At 40.2% G+C, this 19,489-nt stretch overlaps 1 protein-coding gene across 8 annotated transcripts in view; it reads left to right on the top strand.

The window, feature by feature from the left end:
- MARCHF8 (membrane associated ring-CH-type finger 8) overlaps window positions 1-19,489 on the top strand; it is an 88,752-nt gene that overhangs the window by 21,351 nt on the left and 47,912 nt on the right. For 4 of the 8 annotated variants that reach the window (XM_068197519.1, XM_068197518.1, XM_068197514.1 and 1 more), the window contains exons 2-3: window positions 386-564; window positions 18,818-18,899. In XM_068197519.1, coding sequence (XP_068053620.1) covers window positions 512-564; window positions 18,818-18,899 — 135 coding nt within the window. In that variant the 5' untranslated portion in view covers window positions 386-511. The remainder of the gene's footprint in view (window positions 1-385; window positions 565-18,817; window positions 18,900-19,489) is intronic. The other 4 variants (XM_068197517.1, XM_068197515.1, XM_068197516.1 and 1 more) reach the window with 1 other exon arrangement.

Genomic DNA, 19,489 nt, shown 5'->3' with positions numbered 1-19,489 from the left:
GATTCAGTATGGGGGGTTGGCACTTTAGGAAACTTACCTGTATGAGCTTTGTTCCCTGCACCTCCAGGTAGCATGCTCAGCTTGGAGAGCTGCTCTTCTTCCTCCTTATCCGAGCAAACTCAAGCATGATCCCTGCCCTCTAGTTCTGCTCTTAGAATGCTTTCAGAACTGGTTGAGAATTTATTTGTTCATTTTGTATTAATTGTGCTCTGATCTGTCTAGTTAAAATTCTTGAAAATTTCTGTGTCTCTTCTCACCCAGCAAGTGCACCAGAATCCAGAGAAAATAAGATGTATGTCTTGGTCCAGTGGATGGGCATACCTTTGGTTTAGAAGTTACTGCCTTTCAAGCTACTTTAACATCATCTAATATTTTTATTTTTTAGTTGCAAGGCCTTACAATGGCACAGAATGAGCACTGCATTCAAGCCTCCTTCCTGTAAATGACAGGACCAAACAAGGCGGTGTGATGAACATGCCACTGCATCAAATCTCTGTCATTCCAGCTCAGGATGTTACCTCTTCCAGAGTCTCCAGGAGCAAGACCAAAGAAAAAGAGGAACAGGTACTGTCAGATATGCTTGATTTTCACTGAAAGCTATCTAGGTATAAAATGATAGGGGTTACCAAATCAGACCTGATTCTATTCCAAAGCCCCAACTCCTTGCATTATTGCTGCTTTTAGTGAGAACAAATGCTACCAAATTATCTTCTTATTTTTGTGTTTGCTATTTTAAAGCATCTGGCTGCAAAACTCTAGAGGTTTTTGTTGAGTAACTTCTGCAAAATGCAAGCTACAGCCATCTATTTTGCATAAGAATTCAAGGCAGATAGGGATTTGGGTGATGGCTCTAACACCATTATTGTACCAGCTGTTACAGGTGTATTTAAAGAAAAATTATGTGGAATGTGAACCCCTATATGTAGCCATGCATCTTGTTTTTCTTTGCTCTTGGTAGCATGTAGTAGCTGTGCTGTATTTCAAAGTGACTAGAATATCACAAGGAAGGCTGTATACACCCATATGTATACATACTGTACTGCTTTATATAATATGATTTGTATTCTTAATTTGGGAGTGTGTGAGTGAGTGGAATCAATCTGAGGTCTTGCTGTGGTGCTAATGCAAAAATATCTGTAGAATTTACTGATAATAAGTAAAATCCAATCAATACACTACTTAACAGTTTGTAATAGCATGTGAAGAAGACTAGACTATGTCTAGTCTTCACATGTCAACCTTATTTATCTGGGCTGCGTCTGCAGATCCAGCCCAAAAACCTTAATGTGCATCATGCTTTAGTGTACATTGTACTGCATTGATCTTATATTATCTGTCAGTTCCACAGAAATGTCTTTGTGGTTTTTTAGCTTTAACGTAAAATGACGTCAGGAGAGCATTCACGTTCTGGTACAGCTGCAGGGCTTGCTTTGTGGACTGCTCAGCAGTGGTTAATTCTGTGGAGGCCTAGAGTGGTGCTGATTACAGATAGGGTGTAGCTTATGTATAAGGGACTAGAAAGACACTATCATGTTACAGAAAAGGATTCACCAACACTTACTTTGAGTAGGCTAAAAGAGTAATTTCTGTTGTGTTTGGATAATTTGCCCTGATGACCCATCTCACCTGACAGCTGTCCACCTATCAAAGTCACCAGGAGAAATAAATTGTCCTAATACTGGCTTTTTTGAGTATTTTCCTTAGTAACATCTTGAAATGGATTCTAGCCCTTCAGATTCTTAAACCAGTAATTAATTAGGCTGGCACACTGCTGCCTTTGGTTGCCAGAACTAGGCAAGAAGTTACTATCACAGAGGAGATGCTCTAAATCCATAAAGCACCTTGTCTCAGGAGTCAGCTGTTACCTGTCACTTCCCACCTGTCACATATAGTTACTGTCAGGGCAGCTCCCTGGGTAAGAGGGCTCTGCTGTTTCCTCCCTTCGGTGCTCTCCCATGCAGTAACTGTATGTGCTGAGAGTGAAACAGTTCCTTTGTCAAATGCAGGGCAGTGCTGTGAATTTACTACCCTGCTCTGGGGCGGTGGATATTAGGAAGCAGATCAGAACAACTTGTGCCTCTAACCACACAGTGGGCTCAGAAGTGAGTCTCAACTCTTCTAAACATGTTTAGAAACAGAACAAAACACTTGTTTAAATATCTGCAGTGTTGAAGAGGAAGTGGGACCATGCAAGCAATAGATTAGGCTAACTTGGAAACACTTTGTGTTTCCCAAGTCTTGTCTTTCCTGTCTCCATCAGCATATTCATTCATCCCCAAGTGTCCTGCATTCTGCCAAAACTACAGCTGGAACAGCTGGAGCTCTGGGTGAGCTGTCAGGTGTACTGATGCTGTGGCTTCTCCTGTGCACATGAGCCTGACTCTTATACTCCCTTCCTTGCTCCTGCTTCTGGTGTTAACCTTTAATACTGGACCTTACAGTGAGCTGGAGGGCAATCAGTTTGATAATGTGCTGACTTTGACCAATCAGTTAAATTTTCATATTGCATCAGTTAGGATGTTCGAGGATACTTTATAGTCAGAGTCCCTGTTAACTCTTGGATTCAGTCAAGATGCAATGGACAAGACTGAGTCTCGCTCATATTTAAAGAATATATTAAAGGGAAGATGGGATGCAAGAGAAAAAAGAATTTCTAGATTATCTTTGCCATATTTTAAATGAGATTTTAGTTTCAAAATCCTGTTTTCTGTTGAGATAGCAACTCTTAAGATAAAGAGCAGCAATATGGCTGAATGTGATTCTGTATTGGGCAAATCTGAGCAGTTGCAGGTAGTTGGTGTGCCCTAGGTAACATCTACTGTACAAGAGATTGATACTAGGTAAAACTGAGAAAGAAGGTGTTTCAGTACAAAGTCAGTGTAACTTCAATACTTTCATATTTCAGTTGCATAAGTTCCCATTAGACAACATGGGTCACAGTTACTTCTTTGTGTTGTGGTTGGCCTAAACACAGTTCTTAGGTCTGCAAAAACGTACAATTGTTTTTGAGAAAAATGTGCAACATTTCACAGTTAGATTCAAGTACCATGATTTTCTTACCTTACATTTATTATGTAATAAGAATAGTAAATGTCTTACTTTTTCTGTGCAGGACCAGTAAGCTACTCAAACAAATGTGTACACCGTGGTCTTAAAATATTTTGAGTTGTACAAAGCCACTTGACAATCTGAACAAAACCAAACCACTATCAAAACCAATAGTACCGTTTCACAGATAAATATGTAGGTTTGCTTTGTAGTACTGAGCTTCTTAGACCAAGAGCATTTCCAGGTGGGCACTTTATAGATTGAGCAGACTCATGTATATATCTCCCCTGTTTATTTACAGGCTGTGTCTAAAGCCAGGGTGAATAAAGGTAGGGTGTCATCTAGCAGATGAAATTTTGTCTTGCTTTCATTTTTGCTATTTCGAACCAGAACTTTGGCTTGTTGGTACCTACATCCTGTATTGTAAGAAGTCCTTTGGAGGAAAGGCTCAAGGAGTACAGCAGCAGAAATGAAGGACCAAGGTGCCTGTTTTCCTGTTTCCCAGAACACGCTTTATATTCTGCTATCTTTTGTGATTATGGATGTGGTTAGTTTTCCGCATTTGTCATAGAGCTGCAGAGGAAGAATTCTCAATCTGAACAGTACAGGTTTCTTACTATTTCTTCTTTTCTATGCTTCTGGTCAAGATGTAGCTCTTGTATTTCAGGTTAAAGCTTGGTTTTATTCTAGTTTTTCTTGCTACAAGAGGAAAATTTCTGGACTACTGTTTTGTGACTAAGTGAAGAAGAATAAGAAATCCTTACCACCTTTATAATTACAATCCAGTTTCTCATATTGAGTGATGTATAATACGCAGGCATGCTTCATGGCAGATTAAAATGTAGACTCAATACCTGTGGGAGACTGTGGCAAAAATCCTTTTGAATTTGAAGAAGTTTTAGGAGGAAAGGCTTTTGCCTACCATATTTGGTCTATGTCCTCAGTGATATGTATGCATAAGAGCCTGATAGATTCAGGTTAATGTAATTTTCAACATTTAAAATAGTTGAAATCTGAGGTTAGCAGCAGTATTTCGTGAAACTTTGTCCATTTCCTCAGTAAAATAAGGAAGGTCATAAAGGGATTATTACTCTTGCATTTAACTCACATGAACTGATAGCTTTAAGGGCTATTAATAACCATCATTAGCTTCTTACTTACCCTTCACTAGGAATAGCTTCATGCTTACCTGATTTAAGGGAGCGTTGCTCTATTTTGTGTGAGAAGCTACAACTCCCTTCCCCTGTTTGGTGGACAGTGTGCTGGCAGCAATGTTTTCTAGTGCATGCAAAAGCAGTCTCAGGATTTGATGGGAAACAAGGAAATGATGCTGGCATGTGATGGAGGTGTTGTTCTGTGTTTGTTACCTTACAGCGTTGTCTTGTTGAGGGCTTTCTGCCTTCCTCACTGAAGCAGATTGATGTCTACTACAACTTGTTACTGTCACTGCAGTGAGTGAATGGCTCAGCCTCAGCAATGGCTTCTCACCCCTCTTCTAAAAATGTGCACCAGCCATGGCTTCTGGTGCTGTGATCTCTGCAGATCTCATAAGCAGATCAGGGATGGGTGGGATCAGTGATGGAATGAGAGATCATGAGATGCTGGTGCAAGTCATTTTTGGGCGCAGTACTGTTTCTTCTGAATAGCCTCAACCTGGAAATCAATACTGAGTTGTCATCAAAGATCACACAGCATTTATCACAGATGCAGATCAATGTTCTACTCAGATTTAAACCTGCTGATTCCAGTTGATCAGCTGAAACTCCCTTCTGCCCACTTCTCATTTTTTCTAAGTGCTGTGTAGTATTACTGGCTGCTACATGCTCAGCAGACATGCTGTGATTGTCCCTGACATCTCCAAGTACTTCTCAAAGCTGTTATATAGAAGATACTGAGTGCCTAATATGACTGAATGAAATTATGGTGAGAGAAGCATATTGTGATGCATCTTCATAAAGTTCTTCTGCCTTTGTAATGATCTCCTGCATCCTGTAATAGGCAAGGCACTATGGCCTATTGATTCAAATAAGGCACATCTTACTGGAAAGCAGGACTTAGGGGAAAAAAAGCAATTGATGTATTTGCAAGAGTTTGTAGTCACAGATCAGTATTCTTAAGGTAAAAGTGTGTGCTTTATGTTGTTGAATCTAGAGTGACACATTGAGAGCTATTTTTAAGGTCCAGAAGCACTCTGTGACTTTCTCCATTCACTTTTTGGACTTTGAGCTGTGACTGTGGTCTCTGAGTGGCTGAATTTGGTCCAGATACTCAGGCTTTGCAAGGCTCTGTGTGGATGTGTTTGGTTTTGCTTGCCCATTAAACAAAATCATTTATGAAGCAGCCAGGCTCTAAATCCTTTGCTAATTTTACCCCCCCCCTTTTTTTTTTTTTGTACTGTGATTTGTGTGTTGATGTGTAGCTATGCCATATATTAACATGGGGCCTGGTATTTTTCCTTTATGAAGTTTGCTTTGTATCAAGACTGGCTAACTGTGGAAGGATTTTTGTCTGAGTATTCTTTATCTCTTCTGTGAGAAGCAGAATGTACTTCTCCTGCTGTACTTCTTATAGGCATAGGCTCAGAGTGGGTGAGAATTGTGAAAACCTTTCCTGACAATTCAAATCTTGCTTTTTACTTGGTGTGTTTCTCAGTGGATCATAAAGCATTTCTCAGAAAAAGTTACACTTTTCACTCTTCATGCCCCTTGCCAGCTTAAGGGCTTTCTTCTACTGTCCCACGTGTTCCTGGCAAGAGCATGACTTACCTTGCCTTTGGTGTGGTACCTGGAAAACTGTCAAGAAGCACACAAGAGTGAAGTCAGGCCTGAATTAAGCCGCATCTGTAATTTGGGATTTGTTTTTGTCTTACCACCCTGCTAGATGGCATTGAGCAAATCCTTTGGGTTCCTGTGCTATCCTGACTCTTATCTGTGAAAGGGGGCTGGCACTGCTGACTAGCCTTGTAAAGGGCTTCAGGTGTATGGATAAAAGCTGAGCAGCTGGAAGCCTTTGTCACTAGGTCCTTTGAGATGTCTGCTTTGCCAGAGTCCCAGTCTGCAGACGCTTGTGCTGGTGGCCCAAAGCTCTGCTGCAGAACATGGTGGGCATGGGGTATGTGGAGAGCAGAGGGGTCTTCCTCCTGGCAGTGAGCATTGCTTGATCTTGGTCGTGGTGGATGTGCAAACTGTGACTTTCCTGAATTTCTTCTGAAATTGTGCTTGAGTGCAGGATAAGAAGCTGGTCCTCTCAAGCCCTACTGTTGGAAACTAGCACATGCTGCTTCCCAGCAAACCCCAATGAAGGAGGAAGAGAGGAGGCAGGAAGAGGGAGGGAGGGGATGGGATGGGAGGGAGCTGCTCCTGCTTGAGCAGTCCTAACAAAAAAGTCAGATCACGCTGTTTGATTCTGCATTGTGTTTGTTTTGGAGTGTGTACAGCGTGTGTGTGAGGAAAAGAGCAGATGGCTGCTGAGTGGGGATGAATTACAAAAGGAAAAGTGTGGGAAGTGGTTTCTGAAAGGATTTTGAGGGAAAAGAGGAGAAAACTCTTTCTTTTAAAAATTCAGTAAACATTATGATAACTAACAGCAGTAGATAGAGCAGCAGAGTTTTAGGTAGTGATTCTTCAGAGAAAAAGCTTCGTCAGTTTCAGATTTTGCAGTTTGCTTATAATCATCCATTTGTTTACAGTTTCTGTTTTGACTTTGCTTATTGCATGTGAAATCCTTACTTTTATGTCTCAAGACCAGAAACTTAGAGTTAATGATTATGATCTCTAGCAGTTGCATTAACCTGAATTTTAAACCACCTCTCCGATATTAGCAAAATCTGTCTGACTTTTATTAGCAGCTCACTTTAATAAGCTGAGAGTCATTCTTCAAAAAATATTGTATTCTAAAAGAAGTGCTGATGCTGTTTAATTACATGATAGTCATGTATGCTTTGGTGGTGTTTTGCAGGTCTGTTAATGTTTCTGGTGTTTGTTAATGTACAACAACTTTCCATAAAGGGAGCCCTGGATGTGAGCTCGTGACTTTAGAGTTTATATTTTTTTTTCTTCCCTGGCAGTAGCATACTTGTTTGTCTGCCTTCTAATGAGATGTGTGTGTCAGTCATGATCCCACAGTGATGTATATATGTGCATATAAATACCTCTGTTGCTGAAATCACCTCAGCTCCACAAAGGCATTAGTCAAGACTTGATTGTAGTGTGCACTGATTTTCATCATCCATTGGCTATATTCTTTCTTTCAAGTGAGGCTGTCAGATTCCTGCAAAATGATTTTTAAAGTTTGTTGTTTATTAAATGTAATTTCTGTACATGAGACACCCCAGAAGATCAGATGGTTTTTCCTCCTGTAGAGTGTTTTGCCTCATGCATTGATGCATAATGAATGACTTTGTTGATTTGATCTTTCAGACAGATGTGTTTCTTTGCCTGGTAAAATAAAGTAGGTTGGGTTTTGGGTTGTTTTTTAGGGTGTTTTGTTTTGGGTTTTTTGAGAGAAGAAGGAATACTAACGATTGTGCCAGGGAGGCGTGGTGTAGTACCCTTAATGTACTTAAACCTCAGGGAGTTTTAAAACTGTGTCTGATTTTAAGCTGTTGATTCCCCTTAAACCCTGCACCCCAGTGGTTTTTAGTTAAAACTTCAGCAAAATTACGTATAGGCTTAGGTTTGTATCTTGAACTTAGCTAATTCTACTTGGCCTTTGTGACATGTATGAATAATTCTTGATAGGGGCAGGGGAAATTGTTCTTCAGAAATTGCCCCTCCCTGCTTTGTTGAAATCTAAGCTCTTAGGAGTACAACCTTCTGAGTCAATACTCCTCACACCTAGAAACAAAATCCACCTTTGGGATTCATTTAGCTTCTCTTGGTCCCAGAGGTGATGGTCTCTCATCTGCTACTAAACATGTTTCTCTCTGGCAGAAGACATAGCTCCTGTTTTAGAAAATTTCCTACAGAGATTTTTGCGTGACAGCCACAAGTCAAAGCATACTTTTATTACTGAGCAAGCCCATATGTGTATTCTGTGAGGTCAGTGGTTGAAATTCAGAATTTCATTTTTTAGGAGTCAAGAATTGAATTCAAAAAACAAAGGAAGGAGCGGAATCACCTATTTGTCAAGGTTTATTTACAACCCAGTCCTCTCTTCCTGTAAATAAGCACTACTTTGATCTTGATGAAAATGAGTAAAAGTGGCCTGTTTATAATTTTTTCATTTGCTTGAATGTAGACCACATCTGATACCTTGTGCACCTGGACTACAGGTAGCTGTTAGTGTCAGGGAGAGGGTTGTCCTTGAGTCTGCAGCATTTGACTTCACCCCTGTGCTAAGTGAGCACTGCATGTTTCCACCATGTTCTTTAAGGGTGCAGCATTTCCCATCAATGTGGTTCCTGGAGGCAGGAACCTGGGGCTGTCACCAACTGCTTTGCTCACGTTGTAGGGTAATTGGAAGTGGGTGTGTTTAGCACAGATATTCATATACTCAGATTCTATGAGTGTGGAAGCAATTTTTGGTGTATTTTTAACATTAGAACATTCTTAGTAATAAGCTTGCACCTTATGCTTGCGTTTTTCAGAGACGTTACAATAAAGGGGTGAAATGGGGTGTACATCTAAATTTTTTGTGTAACCTACTGAGGTGTGTATCAAAGCTGGATTTGGAGACATAGATTTCCAGTGTGCCTCACTGCCTTGAAGGATAATTGTATCTCTTACTCTTTGGTACTTACACCTTGGAAAATCACTGCTTTAGATATTACAGACATAGAGGTATTTGTGGCTGTTTTTATCTAGACAGTCAATCAGGTTTTTTTTTGTAACTCTCAAGTCAAATTCACTCTCTAGAGTGTAGTCGTGCTCATTAGTTAAGTGTATTGTATGTAATATTTCATTTGATAATTACAGATTGGCATCAAATTCTTAAAAAACATACGAGATTATCCTTTTCCTAGAATTTAGAGTAGCCTAAAAAGATGTTTTAAAAGTTTAAAAGAGGCTGTTCTTTGTGGTTTTTAATATCACCTAATCAATTGACTTATTTTTCCTGTAAAGTGGTGAAGGAGCAGCCTTGTAACACATTGATAGCTTTTACTGAATGGAAAATTGCAAAATTAGAAGTGTTTTAGCCAGCTGTGATTAGATGCACAAACCCCGTGTCAATTGTAAAGTTTCTCCTGGCAATCATCTGCCTGCCTATTTCTAGTGATATTCCCAAGCAGTAGATGCAAGAGAAGGTGATTAATAGGTTGTTCAGGTTGAAACAAGGTGTGCTTACCTCAGACAGAGGCTTTCTGGCTTCAGTTTTTAGTCATAATAATAATGAAAACTTGTGATTGATCTCAGAGAATACAAAAGAGTTGTTTGGGCTTGGTTTCCCTCCAGTATTCTTAGGTATGTTTACTGTTACTCAGATGGCTGAAAGCACATTATTTGCGTAAAGATTGCAAGGCAGCCTTGTATGCAATGAAGTGAAACATTTGCTAAATTTTGCATCTTAATTTCTCTGAGCTGGTTAACAACAGTTGAGCAACTTTGTTCTGCATGAAATAATGGAATGTGAGGTCCTCTTTGGCTGCTAACAAGCTTCAGGTACTCCAGAGACACTGGCATTACTGAAAAATACACAGGCAGATTTGTTGTAGTGACCCCTTAATAGAGGGGTTTCTATTTTCATGCTCCGTGGTTGGGATATCTGGGAGAAGTGAAGCACAGCTGCTGCGTACCTGTAAACTTTAAACTTTAAACTGTAGCCATTTTAAGTTAAGTAGTGACAAGGGAAGCATTAGGGTAGTTCATGGGAACATTAGCGAATTAGGACCACTGGGTACCACCAGTGCTGATTTGTGCTTATTCTAAGAAAAGATATCTTCTCTCTTACACCTGGGAATAGGACTGAGCTGGTTCTCTTCTGTGATTAATATAAAAAACTTGACTATTTGGCTTATAGTTGCTCCAAATCAGCAAGCAAAAAAAATCTGTATCACTGTACAATGATGAAGTTCGTGCAGAAGGGGAACAGGCATGCTGGAGTACAGATTAAAGTTTTAAACAAAACACCTATATGCAAATCAGAATATACACACCCATATATGTGTATATAGATACTTCCCCTGTACTCAGCACTGGTGAGGCCACACCTTGAGTGCTGTGTCCAGTTTTGGCCACTCAGTTTAGGAAGCACGTTGAGATGCTCGAGCGCATCTAGAGGAGGCAACGAGGCTGGTGAGGGGCTTGGAACACAAACCCTGTGAGGAACAGCTGAGGGAGCTGGGGGTGTTTAACCTGGAGAAAAGGAGACTCAGGGGTGATCTTATCATTCTCTGCAACTTCCGAAAGGTGGTTGTAGTCAGATGGGGGTTGGTCTCTTTCACCAGGCAGCAACTGATAGAACAAGAGGACACAGTCTTAAGTTGGGCCAAGGGAAATACAGCTTGGCCATTAGGAAAAAGTTATTTATGGAAAGAGTGATAGTGGTCTGGCCAGGGAGGTGGTGGAATCACCATCCCTAGATGTGTTTCAAAAAAGACTGGATGTGACAGTTGGTGCCATGGTTTAGTTGAGGAGTTAGGGCATGGGTTGGACTCAATGATCTTGACGCTCTCTTCCATCCTAGTGATTCTGTGTGATTCTGTAGCTGTGTTATAGATATATAAATACAGAGATATATGTAATTTTTAGACATTGGTAATAAAAGGTTGATTGTCCTAATTCTTAGCTGAAGTCAACATAAAAGTAGCACCTCCCACTTCTAAAACCGTTTCCCATCAATGTGGTTGAAAATGGCTTGTTTTATTTTAACGATTCCTTTGAGTTTGTGACACTGAAGGCCAGCAGGGGTAGCCACATCTGACTTGGAATTACCTTTGTTATGTTGCATGTAGCTACCCCTGTACGCTGAACCTGTAACTCATGGTATTTGGAAGTGGCACTTTAGCTTCCAGCCTTGATTTGAAGATGAAGGGTAAAGCTTCTGTCTTAGTTCGTAGTTTGTTTCCATGCCAGCCACCATCACAGTGCACAGAAGTGCTTTGCCTGCTAGTTGCTAGCATCTCTTTCTTGAGTAATTGAAACAGTCTCTCAAATTCTGCTTTTGGACCTGTGTGTTGAAAACAAGTGAGGTCATTCACTTTATCTAAAAACTTACAGATAAAATTCTACAGTCTCACCCAATAGGGTGTTTCCTTCAGCATTGTAACTCGGACAAGGGCAGTGAGGGATGGAAAGGTATCTTTTTGCGGCCTCTCTTGTCATGTTTGAAAGTAAAGGTTGGAACACTGGAAAAGCAAGTGTCTTTATTACAAGGCATGCTGTGCTGCTCTTGCTGGTAAGGTTTCAGTTGCTTTCCAGTTTTTTTCCTCTCTCAGTTCTCCAATGCTACCTTGGCAGTTCAGAGGTAAAACTAAAAACTCTGCTTGCTCTAATGCAAGGGTGAATGGCATTGATCCTGCCCTCAAACCCCATTCAGGTTCTCATTTTCACTTGTCACTTCTCTACAGCTTTCTACATCTAATCCTCTGCTGTATTTCTGCTTTGTAAGCTGAAACCCACATAATTTGCAATCACAGCCTGTGTGACTTCAGTCAAAATAAAAGGCAGTTTTAGTACTGTGGGTTTTTTTTCCCCCAAATAAGTTTCATAAGCTCTGTATCTGTGAAGTGTCTGTAAGCTTCATCAGCCTGCTAAGCTTTGTGTCACCTGTAAATATAACAGGCAGAGTTTCCTATGTTGTTTTTTTTAAATTAATTTCCATATTATTATTGAAAATATTGACTGATGCCTAGCTTAGCACCAGTCTTGTGGAAACTGCAGGGATGTCTTCATTTGATAAAGCCAATATCAAATCTGTCATCAGTCAGATCTTCACCATGGAACATGTTTATATCAGTATCATTGGTTCCATTTTTAGATGGAAACATTTGAGAAGAGAAATAGAAGGAAACACTCCACTATGTCAGACATAGTAAAGGTGGGAGTTCTACTGAGCTAAAACAGACCTTTAGGAAAATGTTAATAGGAGACAACAGACTGGCAAAAAAGCCCCACCCAACAGATGGGGTGAGCCTGATTGCAATAAGGCAGCACTTCCTCCCAGTCACATCCTGAGCACAGCTGCTCTAAGGGATGTTTCTTCTGCAGGAGTTACTGGGGAAAATTTCAAGAGTGGGTAATGTGCCCAGGTATGAGAGTTTCATTTACAGTGTTTGTTCTGTGTGTTTTGGAGCCTGAATAACTAATGCCATTCTGAAAGATGCGCTTCAGTGGTCACTAGAATGAGGTGACTGAAGTGTGTAGGACCTTGCAGTTTCCATGGGAAGATGGGCCTTTCCTATGAATGTAGGTGGGGGAGAAAGAGAGACAACCTGTGTGTCTGGGCTGTGTTGTCCCCTCAGAGCTTCAGTTCCAGCTGTATCATGTTCATGCCAGACTGTTTCATCCTGGGGTTTTCCCCCTTATCGTCTATTAACCTCTGTTTCTTCTTGAGTGTAGATGCAACAAAGAGCACTGCTGTTGTTCCTAGATTTATGAGGATTTTGAACTGCCCCCAGTCCCATGCTGAGCATGACTGGTGGCAGCTGCTTATCTTCTGAAAGCATTCCCAGTTTTAGCCTCTGTCCAGCCCTGCTGCTCTGCTTCCAAACTGCCAGGAGTCCTCATGCTGCCCCAAGAGTGATCAGGAGCACGTATACATTGTGCTAGATTTCCAGATTCAAATATTTGCTTTCAAGAGTTCTGATAACTAGGTCTAAATATTTTAGCAGCTTGGTTAATTTCAGACCTTTGTAACACAAGCCCACCTGTAAACATCTAGAAGATAAATAATATCTCCTATAGCCCAGCAATTCCTTAAAGGCTTCTCTTTGACCTCTCTCTACCTCTGGTGCTACAGCTCCTCATTTAAAGGAACTACTTTAAAAGTGCCATCCCACAGCATCTCATCCAGTAAAACCCAGGTATCTTTCCTCTGGCCCCCTTTGAAACGTACTCTCATGTTTATCCTCTTCAAGGTGATGTTCCCTGTGGTCTCACTGCTCACACATATCCCACCAGGAACTCGGTGGCAGGCTCTGGTGCTCCATGCCATCTGTCCCAAGAATAATGGAGGGGTACCCAACTGGAACACAAGAAGTACATTGTTAAAGTCCTTTTTTAACACTGACTTCTCTGCCTACCTGTAGTAAACCTGAAACACACTCAAGTTTCTGGATTGCAGAGTGAAGGAAGGCAGATGAGATCAACCCATTTTTATAGCCTTTCTGGTTTTCAGTGGAGTCATTAGGACAGAATTAACTAAATCTCATGTTCTGGTTTCTAACCAGAATTTTTGGGGATGTTTAATGCAGAGCCTTGACCGTTGTCTTCTTTCTGGTGAATTCTTCTTGCATATTTGGGTAGGTTTTAGCTGTTGCAGTTTTTTAATCTGTTGGGTTGTTTTTTTGGGGTGAGTTTTTTTGGGTGGTTTTTAGTTTTCTGTTGTTGTTTTGGGGATTTTTTTTTTGAGAAACATTTGAGGAAGCTTATACAGTTCCTCTTCATAGCAAAGTTCTGGGTTTTACTTTTTTTCTCCTAGATTTCTCAAATGTTCATGGAAGTGACTTAACTAGTTCCTGCCTATCAGTTTTTGTTGGGGAGAATTTGTGTGCAGTGTACTGGTCTGAACTCAGTTCTATTTTATGAGGCCAAAAAGCAAAACAAAGAGCCAAAAATGTAGATGTGGGGGGAATAAAAGCATTACTGAGCCCCATATGCCCCTTACTTGCTTGGCTATTTCATTTCATATCCAACCATCCAGTTTTTGGTAGTCTGAATTGTTTTTTGTGGATTTGGATTGTTGGTGGGTTTTGTTTTTTTCTGTAGTCAGTCTGCTAGTGCTCTGTTGAAAAATTCTTCAGGTCCTACGGTTATAACCCACTCTAGTTGCATTAGTAACACCCACAGTATTGGATAAGCAGCTCTTAATTGCCTTGCAGCATTGTGAATTGCCTGTTGCAGGATTTGAGTTAGACACAGGCATCAACAAAAGACATCAACAAGTACTGCTGTCTTTCTGCCTTTTCTATAGAAGCACGGGTTAGAAGAGTGGCTTAAGTGGAATTTGTTAGCACTTGGTACAGTTTGGAGACTGGCACTAATTTAATTAAAAGCAGCTATAAAATCTTCACTACTTTTTTCTGAAATTGACATGCACTTGGAGAAACATCTGCCAGATCAAAGTCCATTAGTTTGTTCAGAGTGTTCCTGATTGCTGAAACTCCCTTCAGCCTTGTTTGTTTGGAAAAGTCTGGTGTATCATTGGATCTGCACAGCCTGCAGTGTTTCACAAGCCAGAGAAGAGCAGAGAAGTGCTTGCACAAGCATGATGATGGGAATGCACAGACAGGAAACACTGCCTGGTATTTAACATCTCCTTAAGCCATCTTTTCCCGTTACACTTTTTGCCATTCAAGTTGGTTCTCCCTTCCCTCAGCTCTCCTTTGAGCTTAGGCCTGGGAAACTTCAATCAGCTGTTCCTGAGCAGTACCAACTGAGATGTTAGCAAACAAGGTGCTTGGACACACAGAAACTCCAGAGAGAATAACAATCTGAAAACGTGAGGTGAATTGCCCCTGACTGTCCTGTGGCCAGGAAAGGACCCTAAGTGCTCACCCACTAAGAGTGTATCTGCTGCTTGAGGTGTGCTGTGGGGAAGTGACCCGCTTTGCTGCTGTTATGTTACTGATCAGGGATAACTAATCTCTTTGTACTGCAGGTTTTAATTCAGGATAGTTGGGTTTTTGTTCACCCAGACATCAAAGAAGTTCTGATTGGCAGCTCAGAAATTCGTGAAAGGTCTGAAAGGAGGATTTATAGGAAACGAGCAGATGGTCTAGTAGAGAATTTCCCCAGGAGGTTGCAGTTATTTAAAAATGGGAGAAACTAAATAAACTAAATAGTACAAAATTTGACTGTAAAATTAACTGGCCAGCCAGTAACTAAATACTTAACGAAAATGACTCAGCTTGGCCCCTAGCATAAGCATGTAATGAAGTGATATGTCTGTGAATCTACTCTACACCCATTATTTCAAGTTTCACCTAATAAGTGTACATGAATGAAAGATGATTTTGCTAAGCACTGTTCTTGCTGTGATGAGGCCTTTCCTGCATCTCTTCCTTTCACACTGGCAACATGATTATTCAGGCATGCAGGAGAATGCTACAAAAAGTTGCTCATATTAAATAAAATACAAAGCTGTTTGGCTGAATGCATTTAATTTTTAAAATGCTCTTTTTAGCTTCACAAACATAAAGACTTAACACATTGTTTAGATTGCAGTATTTGAAAATATTCAGTATTTGAGGAAAAAAAACCACAAGCAGCAGCTTGCTTTATTTTGGGATGCAAGACTCAAGAGTATGTTAACTCTAAGTAGTCAAATGTTGCGTGTCCCTTTAAAAAAATCCATGAACTCAAGTCACTTCAAAGTTGTTTGCCACCTGACTTTAGACTTTCAATACACTTGTTTCCAATGGGTTTTTTTTTTCCTGAAGCTCTGATACATAGAAACTGGAGGTTTTATACAGGAGTGGGTGTCTATAAATGGACAAGCAGTTTTTTAGTGCAAATCCTGTGATGTCAAATGAAAGGATGAATTCAAAAACTGGTTGAGCTCATTATTCTTTAAAAACTTAGGAAAACACTTTTTTATTTCTTAGTTAAATCCCTGTGAAGCACCCTCTTTAGAAGGCAGATAGGCTTTAATTCTCTTGTTACATTTTAAGTTGAGTATGTGGCAGAGAGGATGGTCTAAGAAATGGTATGCAGTAATAAAATGTTTAATTTCTGTCATGCTCATCTGTTTATGTTCTGGTTTGCTTCTCCCAGAAACTTACACATAACACCTGGTGTCATGAGAGCAGTACTGTGGGCCACATGCGCACATAGTTCTGCTGAGAGTTCATTGGTGTAACACTGGTGCAGAGCATAATTACACGTATTTCTCTTCCAGGTTGTTATGTTTGCATAATTCTTTGTAATGGTAGTAATACACCTCTTGCATTTAGAAACCTGCCTTTATAACCTTTCACCCAACCTCCTGAAGTACTAAGAGGAAGACGGTAAATATCCAAAGGGCTATGTGAAATTTTTAACTGAGCTTAGATAACATGTTTCCCTTTATAGAAGCCTTAGAAATGCGTGTTTATGGCATGTTTTTCCCCCTCCCCTCCATCAATTCATGTCCATTAGCCTCAGAGTTAGAGCCTTGAAAAAAAATTCTCAGAATTCAACACTGTCTTCCAGATATGAAAGGAAACATCTGGGTAGTGAATCCACAGCAGCCCAAGTTCAGCTAGGGCAGAAGTTTTGTTTGCTAATAAGATGTAGCCCTTTTGCTTCCTTTGCGGAGACAGAAGCTCTCTCTATAAAGTAGTTCTGCATCTGTCATGTGCATGTAAGCCTGATTGCTTACCTGGCGTACAAGGCTGGATTTATGCAGAGCCCCAGCTTTCTCACCATAGGAAGCCCTGCTAATTCTCTGGAAGCTTCTTGGTTCCCATCTTAAAATCATAATGGAAGAGCCTGAAGGAAGACATTAAGGCCTCAGTTTTTAAATGCTAAGATACTTTGCCTCCTTGAGGTTTATCTGTAGCTATTGGTAAGTGAAGTTTTTCTGTAGCCTTTGTTATATCAGCCAAGAGCTGATAATGCTTATGTGGATATGATTTTGAATTGGAGTTTTTCTTTTTTAAAAAGAGTATTCTGTGAGGGGGGAGGGAAAAACAGTGAGTTACTGAGAGCACAGGATATGGGACCAGCTGTGTTGGATGAGACAGAAGGTCTGTCTAGTTCAAGGTGTTGTCCTTGACCTTGAGTAAGAGGAAGAACATGAGAAATGAAGTATTTTCACAGTGATCTTTGCCACCAGATTTGTACCATGTAACTTTGTGGTAAAACTGCGTTTTGAATGGGGTGTAGGCCTCTGAAAACTTCAGTTTAAAAGTGGATGTGGCAATAACTGACGAGGGTAAAAAGATGGAGTTGGTCTGTAAAAAAAAAAAAAAAGTGAATTGATGGAAAGGTAAATCCTCTCCTGTGCCTTGTGGTGTATATCACATTCCTGAGGTCACAGGGTATCACAGTGAAAGCACAATAATAAATATAATTGTTTATAAGCTTTGATCCATGCAGGAGGGACCACCTTTAGCAGAGGTGAAAGAAGAGTCTTTCCAAAGTAACAAGCAGTCATAACTGAGCTTCAGATGACTCTAATATTTTGAATAGCCCTTTCTGTTTCTAGTCTCTGTTATCTTTGTCTTTTCTCTCTCTTTTGTATGAATTGGAGGTAGAAAGCAGGAGCTGTTTCTTAATTTTGATGAGACCTGAGACATGTGATTTCACAGCTGTCTAGAGAATTAAGTTATGCCCAAAGTAAAGAGCCATGATTCAGAATTTAGGAAGATTCATGAACTCTCTCACCGTAAATCATAGAATCATTTAGGCTGGAAAAGACCTCAGTATCATTGTCTGTTGATTAACATAACACTTCCAAGTCTACCGCTAAAACACAGCCCTAAGCACTACCATCTACATCTTTTAAATACCTCCAGGAATGGTGACACAGTCACTTCCTTGGGCAGCCTTTTCCATCACTTAACAACCCTTTTGGTGAAGAAATTTTTCCAAATAGCCAATCTAAACCTCATCTGGTGCAATCTGAGGCCGTTTCCTCTGGCCCTAACTCTTGTTGCTTGGGAGACGGACAAGCCACATTTCCTTTAGGGGAAACTAATGGCTCTTGAGAGCCTTGTCAGTTGTGTTTGGACAGCAGTGTCACTCGGATTGCAGTGGGTAACTGATACAGAAATGCCAAATAACTTGATGTGTATCTAACAACAAAATCAAAACAAAATAATTCTGAGAAATAGACCTGAATCTACAAGTAACATTTGCCTATTGCAGTAACTGTGTTTGCAAATAAATTACCTGCAAATTACTCTTCTGTTTGTTCACTATTTGGAATACCTGAAAATTATTTTTGTAGTTGGCTTGAAAAATTTTACTGACAGCAAAATTTTCTTGCTTAAGAGAATAAGCATGTGAACTTATCCCCCATATTAATCCACCCCCTAAGTTCTCCTGAACATTTTTTTTCTGTAAAATTACCAGCTGCAGTAAGCATTTTTTCCACCTTCTTTGTACAGTATTATTTTCTCGTCTGTCACATTATTTTGCTGTCTTCAGTGTTTATCTTTACACAGCTTCTCTTGCATCACAGCCCTTAAGAAAAATTAATTACTAAGCAACTGAATTTACAAGTGTTGTGTTGTCCCAGAGACGTGATTCTGTGCTTATCATGCCTTCTTTAACTTGTAGCTGTGTACACTTTTATTAAAGAAAAAGGAAAATCACCAGCTCTATTTGACTAATGAGGAAAGAAAATGGATCTGGAAGGGTCATCCTTCTTGCTCTTTGATATTTGGAGAATTGTTATGCTTCATAGCACAATAATTGCTAAGGATTGGTTTGGGGAAGCAGGGAGAGGTGGACATCAGCTGCTGCAAGGAATGGAGCATGTTCATAGGAGCTCTCATGCATTATTCATCACAAGCTCTTTTCACTGTAGTCAGCTGGAGGAAGTAGTTAGTCTAGTTTAAGCTACACTAGTATTTATATTTAGGTAACTTAAACAAGCCCAGGCAAGTACTGCACTGACTCTTTTCTGTCCTGCGGCCAAATGTAGGGCAGACTGCAGCTCTGCTTAAACCCCTCTGTCTCTGTAGTCTGAAGAACAGGAGTCATGCAACCAGGAAAAGCTGCACTGAGGATACACACGTGCATTCATGCTGGAAAATGAAGCTTCAGGTAGGAGAATGTATTGTCACCAGAGGGATACTGTTGAGTCCTGCAAGATAAATGTGTGTCAGGGCAGCTTATGTCAAGGGAGGCTGCTGGAGAGGTTCCTCCTTAGAGTGCTATCTGAACAATCCCTTCTATTGTCATACTTTGTTCAGTTCCAGTTCTGAAGATGCATTTTTTTTTTTACCATGTTTCCTTCATTCACACTGATATTCTTCTAAAGGCGCTGGGGTTTAAAAACAGGGAGACAACTTGCTGGTTTTTGGAAATGTTGAGTTGTTTTCTTTAAGGTGGCTTTTTAATTTTATTGGTTATTTAGCACTTCAGTTTGGGAGGAAAGTAGCCTTAAGAGATTCTGTTAAAACACAGCTGGATGTAATAAGCCTTAAGCTCCACTGTTTCTTTTCAGAGGGTCTGTGATTGAATGGCTGCAATATTTGCTACTTTTTTTTAATTTGCTGAATAAAGATGCTTGTAAATAGGAGCTTCTGTTCTCAAAGCATATCTGCATTTTCTAATGTTACCAGTTGCTCTAAAAGAAACCCACAGTCTGTCTTTGCAAGCTTTGTATGTTTAAATTATTAAGGCTCTAGCAA

The sequence above is a fragment of the Anomalospiza imberbis genome, chromosome 8 (genome assembly GCF_031753505.1).
Source record: "Anomalospiza imberbis isolate Cuckoo-Finch-1a 21T00152 chromosome 8, ASM3175350v1, whole genome shotgun sequence".
NCBI classification, from domain to species: Eukaryota; Metazoa; Chordata; class Aves; order Passeriformes; family Viduidae; genus Anomalospiza; species Anomalospiza imberbis.
This window is presented reverse-complemented; position numbering and strand designations above follow the sequence as displayed.